Source organism: Mangifera indica, chromosome 8 (genome assembly GCF_011075055.1).
Source record: "Mangifera indica cultivar Alphonso chromosome 8, CATAS_Mindica_2.1, whole genome shotgun sequence".
NCBI classification, from domain to species: Eukaryota; Viridiplantae; Streptophyta; class Magnoliopsida; order Sapindales; family Anacardiaceae; genus Mangifera; species Mangifera indica.
Genome location: NC_058144.1, coordinates 16,444,651 through 16,469,100, shown reverse-complemented (window position 1 = coordinate 16,469,100; position 24,450 = coordinate 16,444,651). Strand labels below are relative to the sequence as shown.

Genomic DNA, 24,450 nt, shown 5'->3' with positions numbered 1-24,450 from the left:
GACATCAATAAGGCCATAAGCAGTCCACACCTTCTCCAAAGCTCTTTTGACCGTCAAGAATGGTGGTCTCTTACCAAGGAAAAAACCTACAGCACATGTGTTCCATTTTATTGCACCTTGTTCAGCCACTTCTTGAGGAGGAGCCACACAAATCCGCCCTTTAGAGTCTTTCCCTTTAGGTTCAAAAATTTCCAGCTTAACATTAGACTTCTTAGGGGTGAAGAGGGAGTTCCATGAAACCCTCTTCTCTACTCCTCCATCCACCTCCGCATGTTCCATCAAGCAAGGAGTAGAATCTGACGCCTTTTCTAATGCAGGAGCAACCATATTATTTTGGTGCAAGGGGGGAGTAGCCAAGAAAGCAGGACGTTGCATGGGAATAACTAAAAGTTATTCAAAGAAAAAACGCACTACAGCCAAAGCACACCAAAACAGGAAAAGGAATACTGCCCACGGAAAGAGGAAAAGCAGCTTACACCAAAGAGGAAAGCTGCAATAATAACACAATGCTCAGCCAATTTGAAATTTGAAAAGCGCTCCAAGAACAAACTGAAGGAGACCAAAGCCAAAGACAAGCACACCAAGGATCACCCACGGAAATAAGACCAAGAACTAGCAAAGAATTTACCGGCGCTAGAAAAGAAATTACCGGAGCTAAGCAAACTCAAGAAAAAACTAGAGAACCAAACGGAGGAGAAAGAAAGGACGATATTTGAGCACTAAGAGGACGGCAAATAAATTACCGAGGGGGAAATCTAATGACCAGAGGGTCACCAGACTGGAAGTTGGTACCGGAAGGGCCACCAACTAGAGGATGGATGGAAGAGGACTAAAATGACATGGGGAGAGTTTTACACGTCTAATTATGCATTTTACTTGTTGTTTGTGTAACAAGAAAGTTAACCAAGGCATAAAGGAAATTTCCACCAACCTTGGGATCTTCCACCACCAATTCTTAGGTTAGTGGAACTTTCCTTTATGCCTTAGTTACATTTTATGTTTCCCTTGAAATCCAAAGTGTGAAGACTTGAATGTGTGTTGTATGCACAGTATGTGATTTTGCCATTTCCAGTTTTTGCCAGCAAACTTTAAAGCTAGTTTTGAAGCCTTGTTGATTGAGTTGTGGTTGACATTATATACCGTTAGAAAACTTTTTGAATGCCTTTTCCAATGTTATATAATTTGCAAGATTTGGAGGCTATTTGATTGGTTAAAATTGAGAGACAAATTGCTATTGAGCCAAATGAATAGTAATTTTCAGAATTGAGTTTGTGTATTGTTGCATTATTTTTGATGGAAATGCACCACAAAGATAAAGGAGATGGTGAGGGAGATAGCTACATTTCTAAGCAAACATTAGGAGATCAAGAGAAAACAAAGAGCTTGCTAAAAGATAGGGTCTCCCGAGATGCATCTTCAAAGTGATAGTTTAATCCTTGGATGGGAAATACCAACCTTCCATGCTCAAACCTGAGACCAAGCAAAATGATCCCATTAGCACGTCCACCAAGTCCATAGACGGTTGATAAGAGATAGTTTAATCCTCTCTCATTGAACATGCCTCTTGTGTTAGTTGGGTCCCTTAGTTATACTGGTTGTTATGTATCTCTTAGCTCTCTACTCTTGGTTGTTTACTCGGCTTTACCTAGGGACTTGTCCTAGGAAAGCCATGTGTCCTTTTCTTGATGTCTTTTTGCCTAGCTCTCCTTTCGTTTGTTGTGCTATTATTGTGTGATTTGTGTATTTTGCCTTTTATGTTGTTTTATGCTTTTGCTTTACCCAAAGACATGCCCTAGGAAAGTTATCATTTTGCATCTTTTCGCTTTGGTTAGGCCATGTGTTGTAATCAAGCTCCAATAATTCAAAAGACAATAAGCAAGTCCAAGCCCAAGTTCATTCTCTCTACCATTCAGCCATCCAAGCTTCAATGGGCCTAAACCACTTAATTGGATGCAATGTGCCCTCATGGATCCAAGACTAGCACTCAAGCCCAATGAAGCTACCTATTTATTTAAGTATTGTTTAATTATGTATTAGCTTAATTCTTATTTTGATGTAATTGAACTCTATCATAAGTATATTAGCTAGCATGGGGGGAACACACAAGTCAAAGGAAGCCTAAAACAAGGAAACAAAAATGACATTTTGGTGCATATCCATCAAGGCAATGCAACAATTCACAAACTCAAATCTGGAAATTATTGTTCATATGGGACAGCAGCACTTTGTCTTCCAATTTAACCAATCAAATGACCTCCAAAACATACAAATTATAGATCATTGGAAAGGGTGTTCAAAGAGCTTTTTAATGGTATATGATAACAATCACAACTCAATCAACAAGGCATTCAAAACTTGTTTCAAAGTTTGATGGCAAAATCTAAAAATGGCAAAATCACACACTGTGAACAGTATCCGAGACACACAACACACATTCACACTTTGGATTTCAAGGGTAACAAGAAAGTTAACCAAGGCATAAAGGAAATTTCCACCAACCTTGGGATCTTCCACCACCAATTCTTCCTCCAAGATGAATTGGATAAAGGAATAAACAACTAAAGAAAAGCTACAAAGCTTTACTTGAGAATTTCATTATCAAAGAAGTCTAACTTTTTACAAGCGAAAATCCACTTCATATACAAGAGCAAGTGGCGGCAAAAATTGGGCATTAATTTGACATGGAAGCTTTGCCCTTCATTTAAGCTTAGCCATTCATTTAAACTAAGGTCATACCACATTAATGAAGAAACTAACAAAAAGGAACAACTTTTCCTTAAAAGGTGGAACTATGTCCACCAACTAAAGTTACTTGCTTCCTTTTTAGTTGCAATTCAACTAAATGGGCTTCATGGCATCTTGGGCTCCAATTTAAGTGATGGATGGCTGCCTCATCTACTTGGGCCTCAAAGTGGGCTTGTAGTTGGCTTTTTGGACTCATTTAAGCTTCCATCTCATTAAGGCCTTGGATGTAAGTAATGAGAGTGCACCCAAAAGTAAAGTTGGGCCAAATTGGAGATGGCAAAGGTTCTTTGGACTTGCATGGAGCTTTTCCCTCATTCTCAATGGTGGCTAGAGCCAAATGAAGATTTGATAGAGACTTGGAAGCTAAAGTTGGAGAAGTGGCCGAAAATGCATCACATTTGCTAAACTCAAGGTCTTACCCAATTCGATAAGGACAAAGGATAACACAAAGGTGACTTCTTGTTCCTTTCCTCTTTGGGCATGTCACATGATCTCTGATAGTTGAGTTGCGATCTCGAGAGAAGCATTATTTTAGTTTATTTTGAATTCAAAATCTGGCTTATTTTTTTGAAGCCTGTATAAAGGCTCATCTCTATCATGTAAGATTTTAGACTATTTTGAATGAAATTTGTCTTTGAGATTGCAAAACTCTTGTTTCTGTATCCTTCTCCAGTGACTAGAGATAGGTGGTGGAGTAACCTTGGCTGGTGGAGTGATGGAGGCATTGTAGGAGCATGGAGCCATCAAGGAGATTCACTACATATTCAAATTAGGCCAATTATGAGGAGCAGAGCTAAGAAGATGCAACAAGCCTTAGTTGGTCTCGTGGAGGGCTTAAAGACTAAACCAGCTCACTCAAGGACAATTGGATGCTTGAAAGAGCCAACCGAGAGGTCAACTTGATTCAAGTCTGAGCCTATGAGTAGACAGACTTTGAACGACCATAACTTTTGATCTGGGAGAAGTTACGAGGCCTGTAATATATTAACTTGAAGTTCGTTTTGAGCTCTATAACCATAGCTAGCTTTGCTGATTGCGCCCAATTTGGAGGCCCAAATAAAAATTTTTCAGTGTGTATTAAGTAGTTTTTGCTTATCCTTCCAAATGACCAAAGTTGCATGCTGGAATGTTAGGGGCCTTAATGCTCCTATCAAACAAAGGGAGGTTAGACAACTTATTCTTCATAATAAAGTTGATTTCATGGCTGTGTTAGAAACTAAAGTAGGGTCCCATAATCTTTCTAGAGTGACTAGTAATGTATGGAGAGAGTGGGAGTATGACAATAATAATGGGGTATGCCAAAATGGGAGAATTTGGGTAGGATGGAATAAGGAAGCTATTTTTAGTATAGACATTAAAGAAAAGGCCACTCAATTCATTCACTGTGAAGCTTGGTTAGTGAAGGAGAAAACCCAAGTGGCTGTATCAATAGTATATGGGCTTAATCAACCTTTGGAGAGGAAAAGTCTTTGGAAGGAAATTGTTAAACACTCAAATCAGATGGGAAGCAAACCGTGGCTAATTATGAGTGATTTTAATGCAATTAGGGGACCAAATGAAAAGATAGGAGGGGCAGTGTGGGGAGATACTTATTGTGATGATCTAAACAATTGTTGTAGAGAGGCAAACTTAGATGATTTGAGGTATATGGGGAACCACCTCACTTGGAGTAATTCTATTGAAGGGCAAAGGAGGATAGCATGCAAATTGGATAGATCTCTTGTCAATGAACCTTGGAGTAATGTTTTTCCGGATTCTTTTGCAAGCTTTCTCAATCCTTCAATTTCAGATCATTCTCCTTGTGTAGTGACTTGTGGGGGTGAAGAGGAGAGGAGAAAGGTTCCATTCAAGTTCTACAATATGTGGGCGAATCATGAATGTTTAATTAATATTGTAAGGGAGGCTTGGAAAGTGGATTATGAGGGCAGCCCTATGTTCAATCTTGTTAACAAACTCAAAAGATTAAAAGGTGCTTTAAGGAAGTTGAACAAGAATGGATATTGGAATATCTCCGAAAAGGTGGTGGAAGCAAAATGTAACCTGGAAAGTGCTCAAAATAGGCTCCAAATCTACCCTCTTGATGAAGATCTAGCTAAGGAAGAAAAAACTTGGCTGGATAACTATTGTAGACTTAGTGAAGCTGAAGAATCAATGGCTCGTCAAAAAGCAAAGGTTCATTGGCTTCAAGAAGGAAATCAAAACACCAAATACTTCTTCAAATGTATTAAAGCACGAAGAAGTAGGAATTCTATTAAAGGAGTGTGCCTTGATGATGGAACTTTTGTGAGTGATATGGGAGAAGTCAAAAAAGAGTTTGTGAACTACTTCAAAAAGGTTCTCTACTCCACGGATGCTTGCAATTTAAACATTAAGGAATTACAAAGGCTAGTTACATTCCGATTGGAGCACCAAGATAAGGAGATGATGTCCAAGGAAGTGGAGGAGGATGAGATCAAAGCTATCATTTTCGCCATGGACAACAATAAAGCTCCGGGGCCGGATGGATATGGTGCGTTCTTCTTTAAGGCAGCTTGGGAGATTGTTGGGAGTGATGTGATCAAGGCAATCAAGTATTTCTTCTCCTCGGGTCATCTCCTCAAAGAGGTAAATTGTACTATCCTTGGTCTTGTTCCTACGGTGGCTAACTCTTCTATGTGCAAGGACTATAGGCCTATAGCTTGATGCAACACCATTTACAAGTGCATCTTCAAGATCCTAGCAAACCGTCTTAAAGCTATTCTCTCTAACTTCATTGATAAAGCTCAAGGAGCCTTTGTGGGTGGCCGGAATATTGGAGAAAATATCATGTTGTGTCAAGACCTAATGCATAACTTTCACAAATTGGGCAAAGATAAGAAGTGTGCTATGAAGATTGATCTCTTGAAGGCTTATGATACAGTTCATTGGGATTTCATTCTTAAAATTCTTGGAACTATTGGCATTCCAGAGAAATTCATAGGCTGGATTGAGAGCTGCATCACTACTCCTTCTTTCTCCTTGGGAATCAATGGTGAATTAGTTGGCTTCTTCAAGAGTTCTCATGGTTTAAGACAAGGGGACCCTATATCCCCTTACCTCTTTGTAATGGCAATGGAGATTCTTTCCCGTATGCTTAGGGAACTCAAGAGCCAATCTTCTTTTGGCCATTATTGGAAATGCAAGGGAAACAATATAACTCATCTTTGCTTTGCCGATGACCTTATCTTGTTTTGTAGAGTGGATTGTGATTCTATTTCCCTCATGGAGAATACGCTTAGCCTATTCCATAAGTGGTCCGGGCTCAAAATGAATTGCACTAAAAGCAATATATATCTTTCCAGGGTTTCCCAAGAGGAGAAGAATCAATTTTCGGCTATGACCAAAATGGAGGTGGGAGAACTGCCGTTTAAGTACTTAGGAGTTCCTATAGCTTCTTCAAAGCTCAAAAGTTGTGAGTGCAAGCTGCTGATTCAAAAGATTGTGGGGCGAATCACCTCTTGGCGTAGCAAATCCTTATCTTATGTAGGTAGGCTCATTCTTATTAGGGCAGTTCTATTTAGCATTCAAGTATATTGGTCTTCAATATTTATTCTCCCTTCAAGTGTCCATAAGGAGATAGATGGAATCTTAAGGAATTTCCTTTGGAGTGGTGCTTCCATGGAGGGTAAGAAGGCCAAAGTTGCTTGGGAGGAGGTATGTGTTCCTAAATTGGAGGGTGGTTTAGGAATCATGAGGAGCAAAGTGTGGAACAAAGCTGCCATAATAAAAAACATGTGGAAGATTCTTATTGACAAGCGGAATTCTCTTTGGGTGGAATGGATTAAAACCAACAAGCTAAGAGGTAAATGTTTTTGGGAAATAAAGCCTAATGGTGAGAGTTCTTGGGTTTGGAGGAAGATCCTTGGCCTTAGGGAACAAATGAAATCCAAATTCAAGAAGATCATTGGCAATGGGGAAAAAACATTTCTTTAGCATGATAATTGGCACCCCTATGGACCTTTGTTGGATAAATATGGACCTAGGATTATCTATGATTCGGGTATCCCTAAGAATGCTCTTGTAAAGGAAGTTGTTGAGGAGCATAGGTGGAAATGGCTGGTGGCAAACTCATGTCATCTTTTGGAAATAAAGAATGCTCTCCCTTGCTGCCCCATGGGTGGAGAAGACACATTAATTTGGTCCCCCAAATCTAGCGGCATCTTCTCCATCAAATCGGCTTGGGAGGTAATTAGGGTTAGGAGGGAGAAGGTTACTTGGCACAAGCTTGTATGGTTTAAAAGGCACTTTCTAAGACACTCCTTCATTGTTTGGTTGGGTATTAGAGGCAAACTTATGACAAGGGATAAATTAGTGAGATTCGGCATTATCTCTCACAATGCTTGCCCTTTGTGTAATGTGGAGCCAGAATGCATGGAACACCTCTTCTTTAGGTGTGTATATAGCTCCCAAATCTGGAATGAAGTGCTAAACCTTTGTAATCAACACCTCAATCTCCTGCCGTGGACCAATTTAATTGAGGAATTGGCTAGCAAATGGATGGAGGACAACTTTAAGAATATTTTGAGTAAGGTGTGCTTTGGTGCAACCATCTACCATATTTGGAAGGCTAGGAATGATATTTGTTTTGGAAGAGGTGGAGTGCCAAAGGAGAGAGTCACTATTCTTATTAAAAATTGTGTTAGAATAAGGATAAGTTGTTTGAAGAAAGTGAATAAGTCTAGTGAGAATGTGATAGAGGCATCGTAGACGCATCGAGCCCTCAAGAAGATCCGCTACATATTCCGATTGGGCCAATTACGAGAAGCAGAGCTAAGAAGATGCAACAAGCCTTAGTTGGACTCGTGGAGGGCTTGGAGACTAAGATCAGCTCACTCAAGGATGATTGGATGCTTGAAGGAGCCAACAGAGAGATCAACTTGATTCAGGCCCAAGCTTATGCGCCAGCAAACTTTGAATGGCCATAACTTTTGATCCGGGAAGAGTTATGGGGCCTGTAATATATCAACGCAAAGCTCGTTTCAAGCTCTATAACCATAACCTAGAGGTTTTCTGGTTGAACTCAAGTTGGAGGCCCAAATAACGTCATTTCAGTCCGCATTTCATAGTTTTTTTGTTACCCAAATCTAGGATTTTCAGTTTTATGATTTTTGATCTTGTTTGTGATTGGGCTAGACTTTATTGAGCCCAAGTGACATCTTTTCTTTTAATTTAATTAGTGCTTTGGGTAGTTACTTAGGTAATGGGCTTGGGAAGTTTGGAAGTCCATTGGGTCATGGGTAGTTAGGGTTAAGTTGGCATTGCACTATAAAAACAAAACATTTCATGATGAAAAAAAAAACTTTTTGCTGATTTTTCACAAATAGCTTGCTTACTATTGAGTTTACAATCTCTGAACTTATCAAGTTTGTCTTGTGGCGTTCACCATTCTCAATACCAAGGTTTATTCGATTCCATATCGATTCGGGTCAAGGTTTAATTACGTGACGAAACCAATTCAATCCTGGGAAAAATATCTTTTTGAGTGTTAGGTCTTGCGACAAATTGTCAAGGTTCACATCAGTTGGTATCAGAGCTGAGTCGAATCAGGTTCCGTATCTATCTTTTCTTGTGTTTTCGAGTAGGAATTCTCTTCGTCATTAGTCGTGATTTCGTTCTCTTGGTGATTTCATTTTCATTTTTTTAATTATGTTTTGGTGTCCTTGTTTCCATCAAATTCTTGAATTCTTGATAGTGTTTTGGTGTCCTTGCTTCCATCAAATTCTTAAATTCTTGATTGTGTTAGTGTCCTTGTTTCCATCAAATTATTGTGTTAGTGTCCTTGTTTCCATCAAATTCTTGAATTTGTGATTAACCTTGGAATAGTCAAATTCTAGGTTGTGTAGGTGTCTAATTGTCTTCTTGATTGATCCAAAAAAAAAAAAGAAAAAAAAAACGAAATAAATATATTGTTGAGGCCGAAAATATATATCCTTTGGGGAGTGAATTAGGGATTGGCTTTGTGTGGGATTCTTGACCTCTTGGGAAAGATTTTGTTGTTGCCAAAAGTGCAAGGGTAGTTCTTGGTGGAAATTATTGTTTGATTGCCTTAGTTTAAATTGCCTTGATTGTCAAAAAAAAAAAAAAAACAGTAGCAAAAAAAAAAGGTGGAAAAAAGTGGGATTCCAAAATTGGGGAGAATAATCTTGGATTAGGATTGCCTTGTTTCCTTTAATCTTTAGGAGAAGCATTGTAATTACCTAAGTTGGGAGATTGAGTTCTTGATTTGTTCCTAGAAATTTAAATTTTCCTTGAAAATTTTGATAGTCCTAAATTAAGGGATTAAACCTTGGTTATTCCGTTAATTGCTTGAAATTTTTTTTTAGGAGGGGATTTGTGTGATCTAAAGAAGTTATTTTCTTTCCTATTTTCGGCCAAGTAGCATAAAAAAAAAAAAAGAAGAAAAAAGACAGAAAAAAAGGAGCAAAAAAAAAACGTAAAAAAAAAGAAAAAAAAAAAAAGAGATCAAGGAGAAAGTTAGCACACTTACCTCTTTTGAATTTGATTTCCTTTATTCTTGTCATCTCTTTTGAATTTCTTTCCCTTGACTATTCATTCTTGAAATTGTGTCATTTTTTTTTTTCCGATTCTGAAAATTTTCTTTCTTCTTGAATCTTAGTCTCTTTATTTTAGTTGTCGGTAGTCGTAACATAACCTAGATTGACTGGTGGTTGTTTGTCACAAGTGTCGTTTTGATTAGAGAGTGGTGAGAATATTAGAGTGAAAACACGAGCGCGAGTGCAAACACGTGAGGAAGCGTGTGAGGATTACTATTCACAAACACATTTTGTTTTCTAAATTATAACATGGTAGAAGATTCGGGTAAAACCGAGGCTTTTACATTGCAAGCAATCCAATAACAGTTTGAGCGACTTTTTAATGTAATAGGGAGTGTTAATGATAAATTGGACAAATTAGAGCAGCAACAAAGTGATAGAGGGGAAAGTAGTACAACTAAAGGTAGGAGAAAAGCACCAGTAGTGAGGGATGAGGATAGAATAGTTATCGATAGTGAGGATGATGGAATAAGTGATAGGTTGAATAATATAAGGAGTAAAGGAGGACATCGAAGTCATAGAAATAGTATGTATAGAGAGGGTAGGCAGAGTGATAGTAACCTTAGTAGCATTAAGATGAAAATTCCACCTTTTCAGGGTAGAAACGATCCGGAAGCCTACTTAGATTGGGAGCGAAAAGTATATCAGGTTTTTGATATACATAGGTATTCCGAGGAGAAAAAGGTGAAGTTGGCTGCTGTAGAATTCACTGATTATGCTAGCATTTGGTGGGACCAGTTGTTGAAAAGTAGACGTAGGAGCTTGGGTAGACCCATAGATACTTGGGATGATATGAAGAGTGTAATGAGGCAGCGTTTTGTTCCTAGTCACTATCATAGGGATTTACTTCAAAAGTTACAAGGGCTTAGGCAAGGGACTAAGAGTATGGAGGACTATCACAAGGAGATGGAGATAGCCATGATTAGAGCTAATATAGAGGAAGATAGGGAAACCACTATGGCTAGGTTTTTAAATGGGTTGAATAGGGAAATAGCAAATGTTGTAGAGCTCCAACACTATGTAGAGCTAGAGGATTTGGTACATATGACAATGAAGGTAGAAAGACAATTACAGCGTAAGGGTAAAAGGGATGTAGTTTCCTATTCTAGTCTTGGAAAATCGAGTGTGTCAAAGAGAGATGATAGGCCACCTTTTAAGCCAAAAACTGAGTACTCTAAACCTAAGGGAGAGGAGTCTAGCCCAGAAAAGTCTAATATTAAACTCGAACCATCAAAGAGGAATAGTGAGATAAAATGTTTTAAGTGTTTGGGTAGGGGCCACATAGCTTCCCAATGTCCTAACAAAAGAACCATGATGTTGAGAGAGGATGGTGAATATGAGACAGAGAAAGAGTCTAGTGATGAGTCTATGCCACCAATAGAGGATGCTAGTGATGTAGAGTTGGAGTATGCAGTAGAGGGTGAGGCATTAGTGTCTAGGAGAGCTTTAAGTTTACATTATAAGGAAGAAAATGACGACCAAAGAGAGAATATTTTCCATACTAGATGTCATGTGAAGGGTAAGGTGTGTACTTTAATTATAGATGGGGGTAGTTGCACGAATGTAGCCAGTACCGAACTTGTAGAAAAACTTAGTTTAACCACAATCAAACACCCTAGACCTTATAAGCTTCAATAGTTGAATGACTGTGGAGAAATTAGGGTAAACAAACAAGTAGTGGTGGCTTTGTCTGTGGGTAGGTATCAAGATGAGGTGTTATGTGATGTAGTACCCATGCATGCTGGACACATCTTGTTAGGGAGACCATGGCAATATGATAGAAAGGTGACACATGACGGATTTAAGAATAGATACTCTTTCATAATGAGCCATAAACTCATCACACTTGTACCATTGTCACCAAAGCAAGTTTTTGAGGATCAAGTGAGGAGAAGAAAGATGAATGAAGAGAGAAAAGAAAGTGAGAGTGAAAACAAAAAGAGAGAAAATGTGAATGAAGATGAGCGAAGAAAAAGTAAGGCCAAAAAGAGGGGAGAGAAAAAAGAGGGTGAGCAATTCGGCCATGAGAGAAAAAATAAGAGAGAAAACAAGGAGCGAAAAAAAAAGAGTTTTTATGGGAAGATGAGTGATGTGAGGACTGCCCTTGTGACTAAACAATATCCATTATTGTTAGTTTACAAGGAAAGTTTTATATCTTTCACTAATGTTGACAATTCTCTTCCTAGTGTGTTTGTTTCTCTTTTGCAGGAGTTTGAAGACGTATTCCCTGAGGAGATTCCTAATGGACTACCTCCAATTCGTGGGATCGAGCACCAGATCGACTTCATACCTGGAGCGGCGATACCCAACCGACCAGCCTATAGAAGTAATCCCGATGAGACAAAAGAGCTTCAAAGGCAAGTGGAGGAGTTGATGAAGAAGGGATACGTGAGAGAGAGCATGAGTCCGTGTGTCGTACCAGTGATTCTAGTGCCTAAGAAGGATGGGACATGGAGAATGTGCGTTGACTGTCGCGCCGTCAACAAAATCACTGTAAAGTATCGCTATCCTATACCTAGGTTAGATGATATGCTTGATGAGTTGCATGGATCTTGTATCTTTTCAAAAATTGATTTAAAAAGTAGGTATCATCAGATTAGGATGAAAGAGGGTGATGAATGGAAAACTGCTTTTAAAACCAAGTATGGACTATATGAATGGTTGGTAATGCCATTTGGGCTTACTAATGCGCCTAGTACATTTATGAGATTAATGAACCATGTCTTGCGTGCATTTATTGGCAAGTTTGTAGTCATTTATTTTGATGATATTCTCATTTATAGTCGTAGTCTAGATGAGCATATAGGACATGTGCATGATGTGTTGCTTGTGCTTAGGAAGGAGAGGTTATTTGGTAATCTTAAGAAATGTTCCTTTTGCACTGACCAAGTTGTGTTCCTAGGATTTGTGGTTTCATCTAACGGAATTAAGGTAGATGAGGAGAAGGTCAAGGCTATCCGAGAGTGGCCAACACCTACTTCTGTGACTGAGGTTAGGAGTTTCCATGGTTTAGCTAGTTTTTATAGGAGATTTGTAAGAGACTTTAGTACACTAGCGGCACCACTAACTGAAGTTATTAAAAAGAATGTAGGATTTAGGTGGGGTGAGGAATAAGAGCGTGCATTTGCATTAATTAAGGATAAGTTAAGTTCTGCACCTTTACTTGCGCTACCTGATTTTTCTAAACCATTTGAGCTTGAGTGTGATGCTTCAGGTATTGGTATTGGAGCTGTTTTGATGCAGGAAAATAGACCCATAGCGTATTTCAGTGAGAAGCTCAATGGACCCGCTTTAAAGTACCCTACGTATGACAAAGAGTTGTACGCTTTGGTGAGAGCATTAGAGATGTGGCAACATTACCTTTGGCCACGTGAGTTCGTCATCAGGACAGATCATGAGTCCTTAAAACATGTAAAGGGACAAGGTAAGTTGAACAAGAGACACGCAAGGTGGGTTGAATACATCGAATCTTTTCCTTATGTCATTCATTACAAACAAGGTAAGGAAAATGTTGTGGCAGATGTGTTATCTCGTAGGTATACTCTAATCTCGACTTTAGATACTAAATTACTTGGTTTGGAGTACATAAAGGATTTGTATGTGAATGATTCTGACTTTTCCAGTATTTATGAAACTTGTGAGAAGACTGCATTTGGTAAATTTTATAGGCATGATGGTTATTTATTTCATGAAAATAGATTATGTGTGCCTATGAGTTCCTTACGTGAATTGCTTGTGAGGGAAGCACATGGGGGTGGATTAATGGGTCATTTCGGTATAGCTAAGACTTTAGATGTACTACAAGAGCATTTCTTTTGGCCACATATGAAACGAGATGTAGAGCGTGTTTGTACTCGTTGTATTAAGTGTAAACAGGCCAAGTCTAGAGTCTTACCCCATGGTTTATATACACCTTTACCTATTCCTTCTGTACCGTAGGAGGATATTTCTATGGACTTTGTTTTAGGATTACCTAGGTCTAGGAAGGGTAGTGATTCGGTTTTTGTCGTAGTTGATAGGTTTTCAAAAATGGCACATTTTATTCCATGTCGTAAAACTGATGATGCAACTTACATTGCTGATTTGTTTTTCAGAGAGATCGTGCGTTTGCATGGAGTTCCAAGAAGTATTGTATCTGATCGTGATGTGAAGTTCTTAAGTTATTTCTGGAAGGTATTGTGGGGTAAGTTAGGTACTAAACTACTATTTTCTACAACTTGTCACCCACAGACAGATGGACAAACAGAGGTAGTTAATAGAACTTTATCTCAGTTATTGCGTGCTGTATTAGAAAAGAATTTGAGAACTTGGGAGGAAAGCTTGCCACATGTAGAATTTGCATATAATAGGGTGGTGCATACATCTCTGGTTATTCACCTTTTGAAGTTGTTTATGGTTTTAATCCACTTACACCTTTGGACTTGTTACCTTTGCCTGTTGAGGAACGTACCAGTTTAGATGGCAAAAGGAAGGCAGAGTTAGTTCGACAGCTTCATGAGAAAGTTAGACAAAATATTGAGAGGAGGACTGAGCAATATGTCAAACAAGCTAACAAAGGAAGGCACAAGGGGGTCTTCCAACCTGGTGATTGGGTTTGGGTGCACATGCGAAAGGAACGGTTTCCATCCCAACGTAGATCTAAGTTGCATCCGAGAGGCGATGGGCCATTTCAAGTACGCGCGCGGATCAATGATAATGCTTATAGATTGGATCTTCCAGGTGAGTATAATATAAGTGCTACTTTTAATGTTTCTGACTTATCTCCTTTTGATGATGCAAATTTGAGGACAAATCCTTTTCAAGAGGGAGGGGATGATAGAGGCATCGTAGACGCATCAAGCCCTCAAGAAGATCCGCTACATATTCCGATTGGGCCAATTACGAGGAGCAGAGCTAAGAAGATGCAACAAGCCTTAGTTGGACTCGTGGAGGGCTTGGAGACTAAGATCAGCTCACTCAAGGATGATTGGATGCTTGAAGGAGCCAACAGAGAGATCAACTTGATTCAAGCCCAAGCTTATGCGTCAGCAAACTTTGAACGGCCATAACTTTTGATCCGGGAAGAGTTATGGGGCCTGTAATATATCAACGCGAAGATCGTTTCAAGCTCTATAACCATAACCTAGAGGTTTTCTGGTTGAACTCATGTTGGAGGCTCAAATAACGTCATTTCAGTCTGCATTTCATAGTTTTTTTGTTACCCAAATCTAGGATTTTCAGTTTTATGATTTTTGATCTTGTTTGTGATTGGGCTAGACTTTATTGAGCCCAAGTGACATCTTTTCTTTTAATTTAATTAGTGCTTTGGGTAGTTACTTAGGTAATGGGCTTGGGAAGTTTGGAAGTCCATTGGGTCATGGATAGTTAGGGTTAAGTTGGCATTGCACTATAAAAACAAAACATTTCATGATGAAAAAAAAAACTTTTTGCTGAATTTTCACAAATAGCTTGCTTACTATTGAGTTTACAATCTCTGAACTTATCAAGCTTGTCTTGTGGCGTTCACCATTCTCAATACCAAGGTTCATTCGATTCCATATCGATTCGGGTCAAGGTTTAATTACGTGACGAAATCGATTCAATCCTGGGAAAAATATCTTCTTGAGTGTTGGGTCTTGCGACAAATCGTCAAGGTTTGCATCAGAATGTGTCAATTGCAAACAATTGGGGTACCCCTAATTCCATATTTGAGTAGGCATAGTTTGGTGTTTCCCTTTAAAGTGTTTATTTTGAGATGTATCCTTGGATCTATGTGATCCATTGTTTATTTTTTAGAGATTCTTGTTTGTTTCGGCATAACCTAGGGGCTTGTCCTAGGTATGCTAGTGTAAAGCTTAATCTAGGGGCTTTGTCCTAGATAAGCATTTGTATATTCTCTCTTTGGTATAAATTTATTATTACTTACCAAAAAAAAAGTAGTTTTTGCTTTACCAAATTTAGGATTTTCAATTTTTATGATTATGATCTTGTTTGTGACCGAGCTAGACTTTATTGAGCACAATTGACACATTTTCTTTTAATTTAATTAGTGTTTTGGGTAGTTAATTAGGTAATGGGCTTGGGAAGTTTGGAAGTCCATTGGGTCCTGGGTAGTTTAGGGTTAAGTTGGCAATGTACTATATAAACTCAAATTTTCATGATGAATAGATCTTTTGGCCGACTTTCACAAATAGATTGCTTATTATTGAGTTTACAATCTTTGAACTTACCAAGATTCTTCTTGTGGTGTTCACCATTCACGATACCAAGTTCGTTCAATTCCATATCAATTTGGGTCAAGGCTTAATTACATAATGAAACCGATTCAATCATAGGGAAATATCTTCTTGAGTGTTGGGTCTTGCGTCAAATTATCAAGGTTCGTGTCAGTTGGTATCAAAGCTGAGTCAAATCAGGTTCTGTATCTATGTTTTCTTATGTTTTTTATTAGGAATTCTCTTCTTCAATAGTCATACATTGTAGGAATTTTTGAGTGTCTTTTGATTTCGTTCTCTTGGTGATTTCATTTTTGTTTCCTTGATTGTGTTTTGGTGTCTTTGTTTTTGTCAAATTCTTGAATTCTTGATTGTGTTTTGGTGTCCTTATTTCCATCAAATTCTTGAATTCGTGATTAACCCTAGTATAGTCAAATTCTAGGTTGTGTGGGTGTCTAATTTGTCTTCTTGATTGACAAAACGAAAAAAATACAAAAAAAAATTGTGAACACCAGAAAGTAATTTAAATTGGGCGGCATGAATTTTTTGATCTAAATTCAAACAAACCTTTGGGGAGTGAATTAGGGTTAGCTTTGTGTGGGAATTCTTGATCTCTTGGGAAAGATTTTGTTGTTGCTGAATTTGAAAAGGTAGTTCTTGGTGGAAATTATTGTTGAAACTTGTCAAAACTTGCCTTGATTGGCAAAAATAAATAAACAAAAACAGAAAAAAAAAGAAGTGAAAAAAACAAAAGCAAAAAAAGAAAAGTGGGATTTGGGAATTTCAAAATTAGGGAGAGTAATCTTGGATTGTTTCCTTTAATCTTTAGGGAAAAAGTCTTGCAATTGCCTAAGTTGGGAGATTGAGTTCTTTATTTGTTCCCAAAATCTTTAAATTTTCTTTGAAAATTTTGGTATTCCTAAATTGAGAGATTAGTCTTTGGGTTATTTCCTTAATTGCTTGAATTTCTTAGGAGAGAATTTTGTGTGATCTAAGGGATTTATTTCTTTTTCTAATTTCGGCCAAGTAGTTAAAAAAAAAAGCAAAAAAAAAACAAAAAAAATTAAAAAAAAAAAAGAGAGATTAAGGAGAAAGTTAGCATACTTACCTCCTTTGAATTTGATTTCCTTTATTCTTGTTATCTTTTTTGAATTTCTTCCTCTATTCATTCTTGTAGTTGTGTTATCTTTCTGATTTTGAAAATTTTCCTTATTTTTTATTCCTAGCCTTTTTTTTTTTAGTAGTAGGTAATCGTAGCATAACCTAGGTTGATCGGTGGTCGTTTGTCACAAGTACGTTTTGATTTGTTCTAAAAAAAAAAAGAGTTCCAGATTATAATGTGTGTGAAAACATTAGAGTGCAAACACGAGCGTGCGTGTAAACACGTGAGGGAGAGTGTGAGGATTATTGTTATAGACACATTTGTTTTCTGAAATTATAACATGGTAGAATCAAAAAACCCAGTGTTGTAGAAAATTCAGGGTAAAACTGAGGCTTTTATAATACAAGGGATCCAACAACAGTTTGAGCAACTTTTTAATGTAATGGGGAGTGTTAATGATAGGTTAGACAGATTAGAGCAGTAGTAGAGTGATAGAGGGGGAAGTAGTACCACCAAGGGTAGGAGAAAAACACTAACGGTAAGGTATGAGGATAGATTAGTTACCGACAGTGAGGATGATGAAATAAGTGATAGGCTGAATAATATAATGAGTAAGGGAGGACATCGCAGTCATAGAAACAGTATGTATAGAGAGAGTAGGCAGAGTGATAGTAACCTCAGTAGCATTAAGATGAAAATTCCACCTTTTCAGGGTAGAAACGATCTGGAAGCATACTTAGATTGGGAGCGAAAGGTAGATCAGGTTTTTGACATACATAGGTATTCAAGGAGAAAAAGGTGAAGTTGACTGCTATAGAATTCACTAATTATGCTAGTATTTGGGGGACCAATTGCTGAAAAAATAGATGTAGGAACTTAGGTGGACCCATAGATACATGGAATGATATGAAGAGTGTAATGAAGCAGTGCTTTGTTCCTAGCCACTACCTTAGGGATTTACTTCAGAAGTTATAGGGGCTTAGGCAAGGGAGGACTATCACAAGGAGATGGAGATAGCCATGATTATGGCTAATATAAAGGAAGATAGGGAAACCTCTATGGCTAGGTTTTTAAATGGGTTGAATAAGGAAATAACAAATGTTGTAGAGCTCCAACACAATATAGAGCTAGAGGATTTGGTACATATGGCAATGAAGGTAGAAATACAATTACAGCGTAAGGGTAAAAGGGATGTAGGTTCCTATTCTAGTATTGGGAAGCTGAGTGTGTCAAAGAGAGATGATAAGCCACCTTTGAAGCTAAAAACTGAGCACTCTAAACCTAAGGGAGAGGAGTCTAGTTGAGAAAATGATGCGAACCTTGACAATTTGATGCAAGACCCAATGCCCAAGAAGATATTTTTCCCAAGACTAAATTGATTTCGTCACTGAATGACTCTTGACCTAAATTGATATGAAATCAAATGGACCTTGGAATCGTAATGGTGAACACTACAAGACCAAAGCTTGATAAGTTCAAAGGTTTGATAGTTCAAGAGTAAACAAAATTATGCAAGTCAGCAAAGGATCCATTCATCAGGAAAATGTGAGTTTATATAGTACAATGCCAACTTAACCCTAAACTACCCATGACCCAATGGACTTCCAAAACTTCCAAAGCCCATTACCTAAATAACTATCCAAAACACTACTTAAATTAAAAGAAAATACATCAATTGAACTCAATAAAGTCTAGCCCCATCACAACTAAGATTAAAATCATAAAAACCGAAGAACCTAAATTTGGGTAGACTAAAACTACATAATATAGACTAAAAGAGATTTAATTGGGCTTGTAAATTGGGTGCAACTAGCAAAGCTAGTTGTTGTTATAGAGCTTGAAATGAGCTTCGTGTTGATATATTACAGGCTCTGTAACTCCTCCCGAATCAAAAGTTATGGCTATTTAAAGTCTGTTTACGCATAAGCTCAAACCTGAATTAAGTTGACCTCTCGGTTGGCTCTTTCAGGCATCTAATCATCCTTGAGTGAGTTGGTTTTAGTCTCTAAGCCCTCCACGAGCCCAACTAAGGTCTGTTGCATCTTCTTAACTCTGCTCCTTGTAATTGGCCCAACCGAAATATGCAGCGGATCTCCTTGATGGCTCGATGTGATGCGAATGATCAAGGGATAACTTCACCAAATTTGCACATGGGGAAGCATAACGATGGAGGTTCAAATTCTACTTCAACAAACACGAAGAAGTTGGATCCATTGAGCTATGACGGAGGCCCAATTACACGAGCAAGAGCCAAGAAGATGAAAGCGGCAATCATTGGGCTTGTTCAAAGCCATTTGGAGCTTATGGGAAAGAGTCCAAGTGAAGTCAAAAGGGAACTCATGGTCAACGACATGACAAGCATGGAGTGTAGTTCAAGGCTTGTGCATTTAATTCAATTTGAAGAATTAAAAGAGCTTACTTTAACACAAGGAGCCCAAATACATGAATTGGTCTAAGGGCAGCAAGGAGCACATGTTGGGCTTAGTCAAATATGCATATGGAAGCCCAAGTCACATCAATTCAACTAGCCCTTTTGTGATTAGTTATTATCTAGTTGTTATCCTAGTTTAATTAGGAAAGCTTGTTTAGTTATTATCTAATTGTTATCCTAGTTTAATTAGGAGAGTGCTTAGTTGTCATGAGTTGTTATTTTTCTTTTTTTTTAAAGGATTTATTTCGTTTTTTAGGGTTAGAAGCAACATATATATATGTATTAAACTCAAGATTATGGGAGCTTGATTCTAATAAAAATTCCGAATTTCTCCAAAGTTCTTGTGAGAGTTTTCTTTGAATTCATTTCTTAAGAAAGTTATGAATTCTTTCTTTGATAATTAGAGTTCCTTGTTGTTAGATAACAAGAGGGTTCTAATTCTTTTGGTTTATGCTAGATAGATCTTTGGGCAAGATTCCAATAGATTGTTATAGTTCTTGTTAGATCAATTAGCAAGGGTTGTATCAGTTTGGTATCAGAGCATTGGGTCTAGTATAAGCTACGTAACCTTTAGTCTTGTGTTCGTGCATCAATATAAAAAAAAAAAAAAAATTGCAGTATTCATCATCAAGTGATTTGGCAGTAGCAAATTCAACATCAAAATTCTTCATACAAGTGGTTTGGGCAACATCAAATCAAGAGGAGCCGCAAAAGCACCAAAGTTCCATTCCTTGCCGATTTGCATCAAGTATCACCAAAATCACATATCATGATCCAAGCTTCAAGAGGTGTTCGAAGGCTTCCAGATCTGTTTAGCTAAGAGTTTTAGTGTTAATTAGTCATCCAAAAAAAAAAAAGAACAAAAAAAAAGAAAAAAAAAAGAAAGGCAAAAAAAAAAATTCAAAGGCCATAATTTAATTTTTTTTTGTTAGCTCTAATTGTCAAGGGACTTTAATTTGTAATTCTCTTTAGAAAGTGAGTAGTAAAGGTCAACTCAAATAAGAACTCTAAGGGGAAATTCTGTGTGTGATTGTTTTGGTCAGCGTATTAGAGTATTGCAAACACATTTGAGCGAAAACACGTGAGGGAGTGTTAGAATAGGTGTTTTCTAACGTTTTTCTTGCAGGTTTACATCATGGACCCTAAGGAGAAAGTTACCTTAAAAGCAATACAAGGAATGTTACAGAAGATGATGTTACAACAAGAGGACATGAGGAGTGAAAACCGCAACGTCCAAGAAAGGTTGGAAAGGTTGGAACAAGGTACCCCTAGCCATGGCAAGATAAGAGACACAAAACGTAGCCTCTTTGATGATTTAGAAGGGGAGATTGAAGAAGAAGGATCTACACGTTCCAACAAAGGCAAATCAAAAGATGGGAATTTAGGTTCAATCAAAATGAAGATTCCAGCTTTCCGTGGTAAAAGTGATCCAGAGGCATATTTAGAGTGGGAGAAGAAGGTAGAGCGTGTATTTGAGTGCCATAACTACACCGAAGAGAAGAAGGTGAAATTGGCAGCCGTTGAATTCACCGACTATGTTAGTGTATGGTGGGATCAATTTACCTCGACTAGGCGCAGAAGCGGAGAAGGTCTTGTTTCTTCATGGTTTGAGATGAAAACAATCATGAGGAAGAGATTTGTACCACAACATTACTATAGGGAGCTGTACAATCGATTACAAAGGTTGAATCAAGGATCCAATAGTGTTGAAGAATATCACCAAGAGATGGAGATGGCCATGATTCGAGCCAACATTGAGGAGGATAGGGAAGCTACTATGGCACGTTTTCTTTCAGGTTTGAATCGTGATATTGCTAACCTTGTTGAGTTGCATCATTATGTAGATTTTGAGGATATGGTACACATGGCAACCAAGATTGAAAAACAACTAAGATCAAAAACCAAGGCTATTTCGACCCCAACATCATGGAAGCCGAATTGGAAAGGGAACAAGGGAGGTGATGCAAATACAAATAAGGGCAGATCTGATCAAAGCAAAAATAAAGAGCTCACTACACCAAAAATGCAACCAAAGGATGACAAATCCAAGGGTAAATCACGTGATATACAATGCTTTAGGTGCTTAGGATACGGACATAGAGCTGCACAATGTCCAAATGCAAAGGTGATGACCTTACGCAATGGGGAGGTGGTGAGTGAAGATGGGAGCGAGGATGATGATGACTTGAGTGATATACCACCATTGGAGGATGTTTCAGAAGAATGGGGCGATGAACCAGCCCCTAAAGGACCAATTTTCACGTTGGTTGCAAGGCGTGCTCTAAACATGCAAGCTAAGGAGGATGAGGTACAACGCGAAAATATCTTTTATACTAGATGCATGATAGATAATAAATTGTGTAGTATGATTATTGATGGTGGTAGCTGCACTAATGTTGTTAATGCTAGTTTAGTTGATAAAGTGGGGTTGAAAACAACTAAACATCCTAGACCTTATAGGTTGCAATGGTTGAATAATAGTGGGGATATTAAGGTCACGAGGCAAGCATTAATTTCATTCTCTATTGGGCGTTATCATGATGAGGTTTTATGTGATGTAGTACCTATGCATGCTAGTCACATATTATTGGGACGCCCTTGGCAATATGATAGGCGTGTTATACATGATGGGTATTCTAACCGATATTCATTCAACATGAATGGTAGACATGTCAACTTGTTACCTATGACGCCTAAAGAAGTATACGAAGATCAAAAAACTTTGAGTGAATGTGAGAGTGCACATGGAAAAGAAAAGATGCACAAGCAAAAGGAGAGCTGTGAGAAAAGCCAAGAGAGGTGTGCAAATAGAGAGGAAAAAGGAGAGCAAGTAGAGAGGATGCGCAGTGAGAAAAAAATTCATGAGAGTGCGCATGCAAAAGGAGAGAATAGTGTGCAAATAGTGGCAAAAAAAGAGGTAAAAGGCAATTTTTATGCAAGAGGGAGTGAGGTTCGAAAGGCTTATTTAACAAGGCAGCCTTTAATACTATTGGTATTCAAGGATGCGTGTTTATCTTTTGAATCTAACTCAATTCTCTCTTCTCTCCCTAGTTCTTTTCAAGCTTTGTTGCAGGAATTTGAAGATTTGTTTCCCGAATCCATGCCTGATGGTTTGCCGCCATTGAGGGGGATAGAACATCAAATTGACTTCATTCCTGGAGCACAAATTCCAAATCGCCCAGCTTATAGGAGCAATCCCGAAGAAACAAAGGAGTTACAATGTCAAGTGGATGAGTTGTTGTCAAAAGGGTTGATTAAAGAAAGCATGAGCCCATGTGCCGTTCCTGTTCTATTGGTGCCAAAAAAGGATGAATCATGGCGTATGTGTGTTGATTGTCACGCCATCAACAAAATCACTGTAAAGTATCGCCATCCTATTCCTCGTTTAGATGATATGTTAGATGAATTGCATGGTGCACGTATATTCTCTAAAATTGATTTAATGGCTGGTTATCATCAAATTAGAATGAAAGAAGGAGATGAATGGAAAACTGCCTTTAAAACAAAATATGGTTTATATGAGTGGTTAGTGATGCCTTTTGGGTTAACTAATGCTCCTAGTACGTTCATGCGCTTGATGAACCATGTTTTGCGTGAATTTATTGGCAAATTCGTTGTTGTCTATTTTGATGATATACTTGTGTATAGCAAATCACTTAAAGACCACATTTTGCATGTGAGATCTGTTTTTTGTGTTTTGCGTGCGCGAAAGTTGCATGCTAAGCTTGCTAAATGTATGTTTTGTGTGCCTAAGGTTACATTTTTAGGTTATGTTGTTAGCGAGCATGGTATTGAGGTTGATATTGAAAAGGTTAAGGCTATTGAATCTTGGCCTACACCTAAAAACGTTGGGGATGTTTGAAGTTTCCATCGCTTAGCTAGTTTCTATAGGCGTTTTATGCGTGATTTCTCTAGCATAGCCGCCCCTTTGACAGAAGTTATTAAAAGGAATGTTGGTTTTAAGTGGGGTGATGAACAAGATAGTGCGTTTAATATGCTTAAATCTAAGTTAATTTCTGCTCCTATTCTTGTTTTGCCTAACTTTGATAAAACTTTTGAGATTGAATGTGATGCTTCGGGAGTGGGAATTGGTGCTGTTCTTTTGCAAGAGGGCAAGCCAATTGCATACTTTAGTGAAAAATTGAATGGCACAGCATTGAACTACTCAACATATGACAAGGAAATGTATGCATTAGTGAGGGCATTAGAGACGTGGCAACACTACCTTGTGCCTAAAGAGTTCGTCATCCATACCGACCATGAAAGTTTGAAGTATTTGAAAGGTCAAAACAAACTCAATAAGCAACATGCAAAGTGGAGTGAATTTCTTGAATCCTTCCCATACGTCATCAAATATAAGCAAGGTAAGAAAAACGTTGTGGCTGATGCATTGTCAAGAAGGTATGCACTTCTTACTACTTTAGATGCTAAATTGCTTGGTTTTGAGCATATTAAAGAGTTGTATGCACATGATCATGATTTTAGCAATGTGTATAATGCATGTGAGAAAGCTGCCTTTGAAAAATTTTATAAGCATAATGACTACTTGTTTCGTTTGAATAAGCTTTGTGTGCCTAAGTGTTCTTTGCATTTGATGTTAATTTGTGAGGCACACGAAGGAGGTTTGATGGGTCACTTTGGCATAGCTAAAACTTTAGATATTTTACAAGAGCATTTTTTTTTGGCCTAACATGAAATCTGATGTTTCTAAGTATTGCACCAATTGTATCACATGTTTGCAAGCTAAGTCTAAAGTGCATCCACATGGTTTGTACACGCCATTGCCTGTCCCACATTCACCTTGGGTAGATGTTTCTATGGATTTTGTACTTGGACTACCTAGGACTAGACGTGGTAATGACAACATCTATGTGGTAGTTGATCGGTTTTCTAAGATGGCACACTTTATTCCATGTCATAAAACTAATGATGCTTCACATGTTGCTGATTTGTTCTTTAAAGAGGTAGTACGTTTGCATGGTATGCCAAGAACTATTGTTAGTGATAGGGATGCAAAATTTTTGTCCTACTTTTGGAAGACCTTATGGGCGAAATTAGGAACTAAGTTGTCATTTAGTACTACTTGTCATCCACAAACTGATGGTCAAACTGAAGTTGTGAATAGAACTTTAGGGCAATTATTGCGTGCTATCATCAAAAAGAATGTGAAGTCTTGGGATGAAAGTTTACCCCATGTAGAGTTTGCATATAATAGGGTTGTGCATTCATCCACGCATTATTCACCTTTTGAAATTGTGTATGGTTTTAATCCTTTAACACCATTAGATTTATCTCTTTTACCTTTGGAAGAGTGTGTTAATTTTGATGGTGCTAAGAAGGCAGAATTTGTGCGCAATTTCCACGAGAAAGTGAGGCAAAACATAGATAAAAGGAACCAACAAGTGG

General features: G+C 38.0%; 1 protein-coding gene and 1 pseudogene across 1 annotated transcript; both read left to right on the top strand.

Annotated features, from left to right (window-relative positions):
• Positions 1 to 6,099: 6,099 nt before the first annotated feature.
• LOC123224019 lies at positions 6,100 to 14,367 on the top strand (annotated as a pseudogene).
• Positions 14,368 to 20,179: 5,812 nt separating this feature from the next.
• Positions 20,180 to 22,906, top strand: LOC123224018. Its single transcript, XM_044647499.1, has 2 exons — positions 20,180 to 21,320; positions 21,468 to 22,906. The coding sequence occupies exons 1-2, from the start codon at positions 20,180 to 20,182 to the stop codon at positions 22,904 to 22,906; spliced, it is 2,580 nt and encodes an 859-aa protein (XP_044503434.1).
• The last annotated feature ends 1,544 nt before the right edge of the window (positions 22,907 to 24,450 follow it).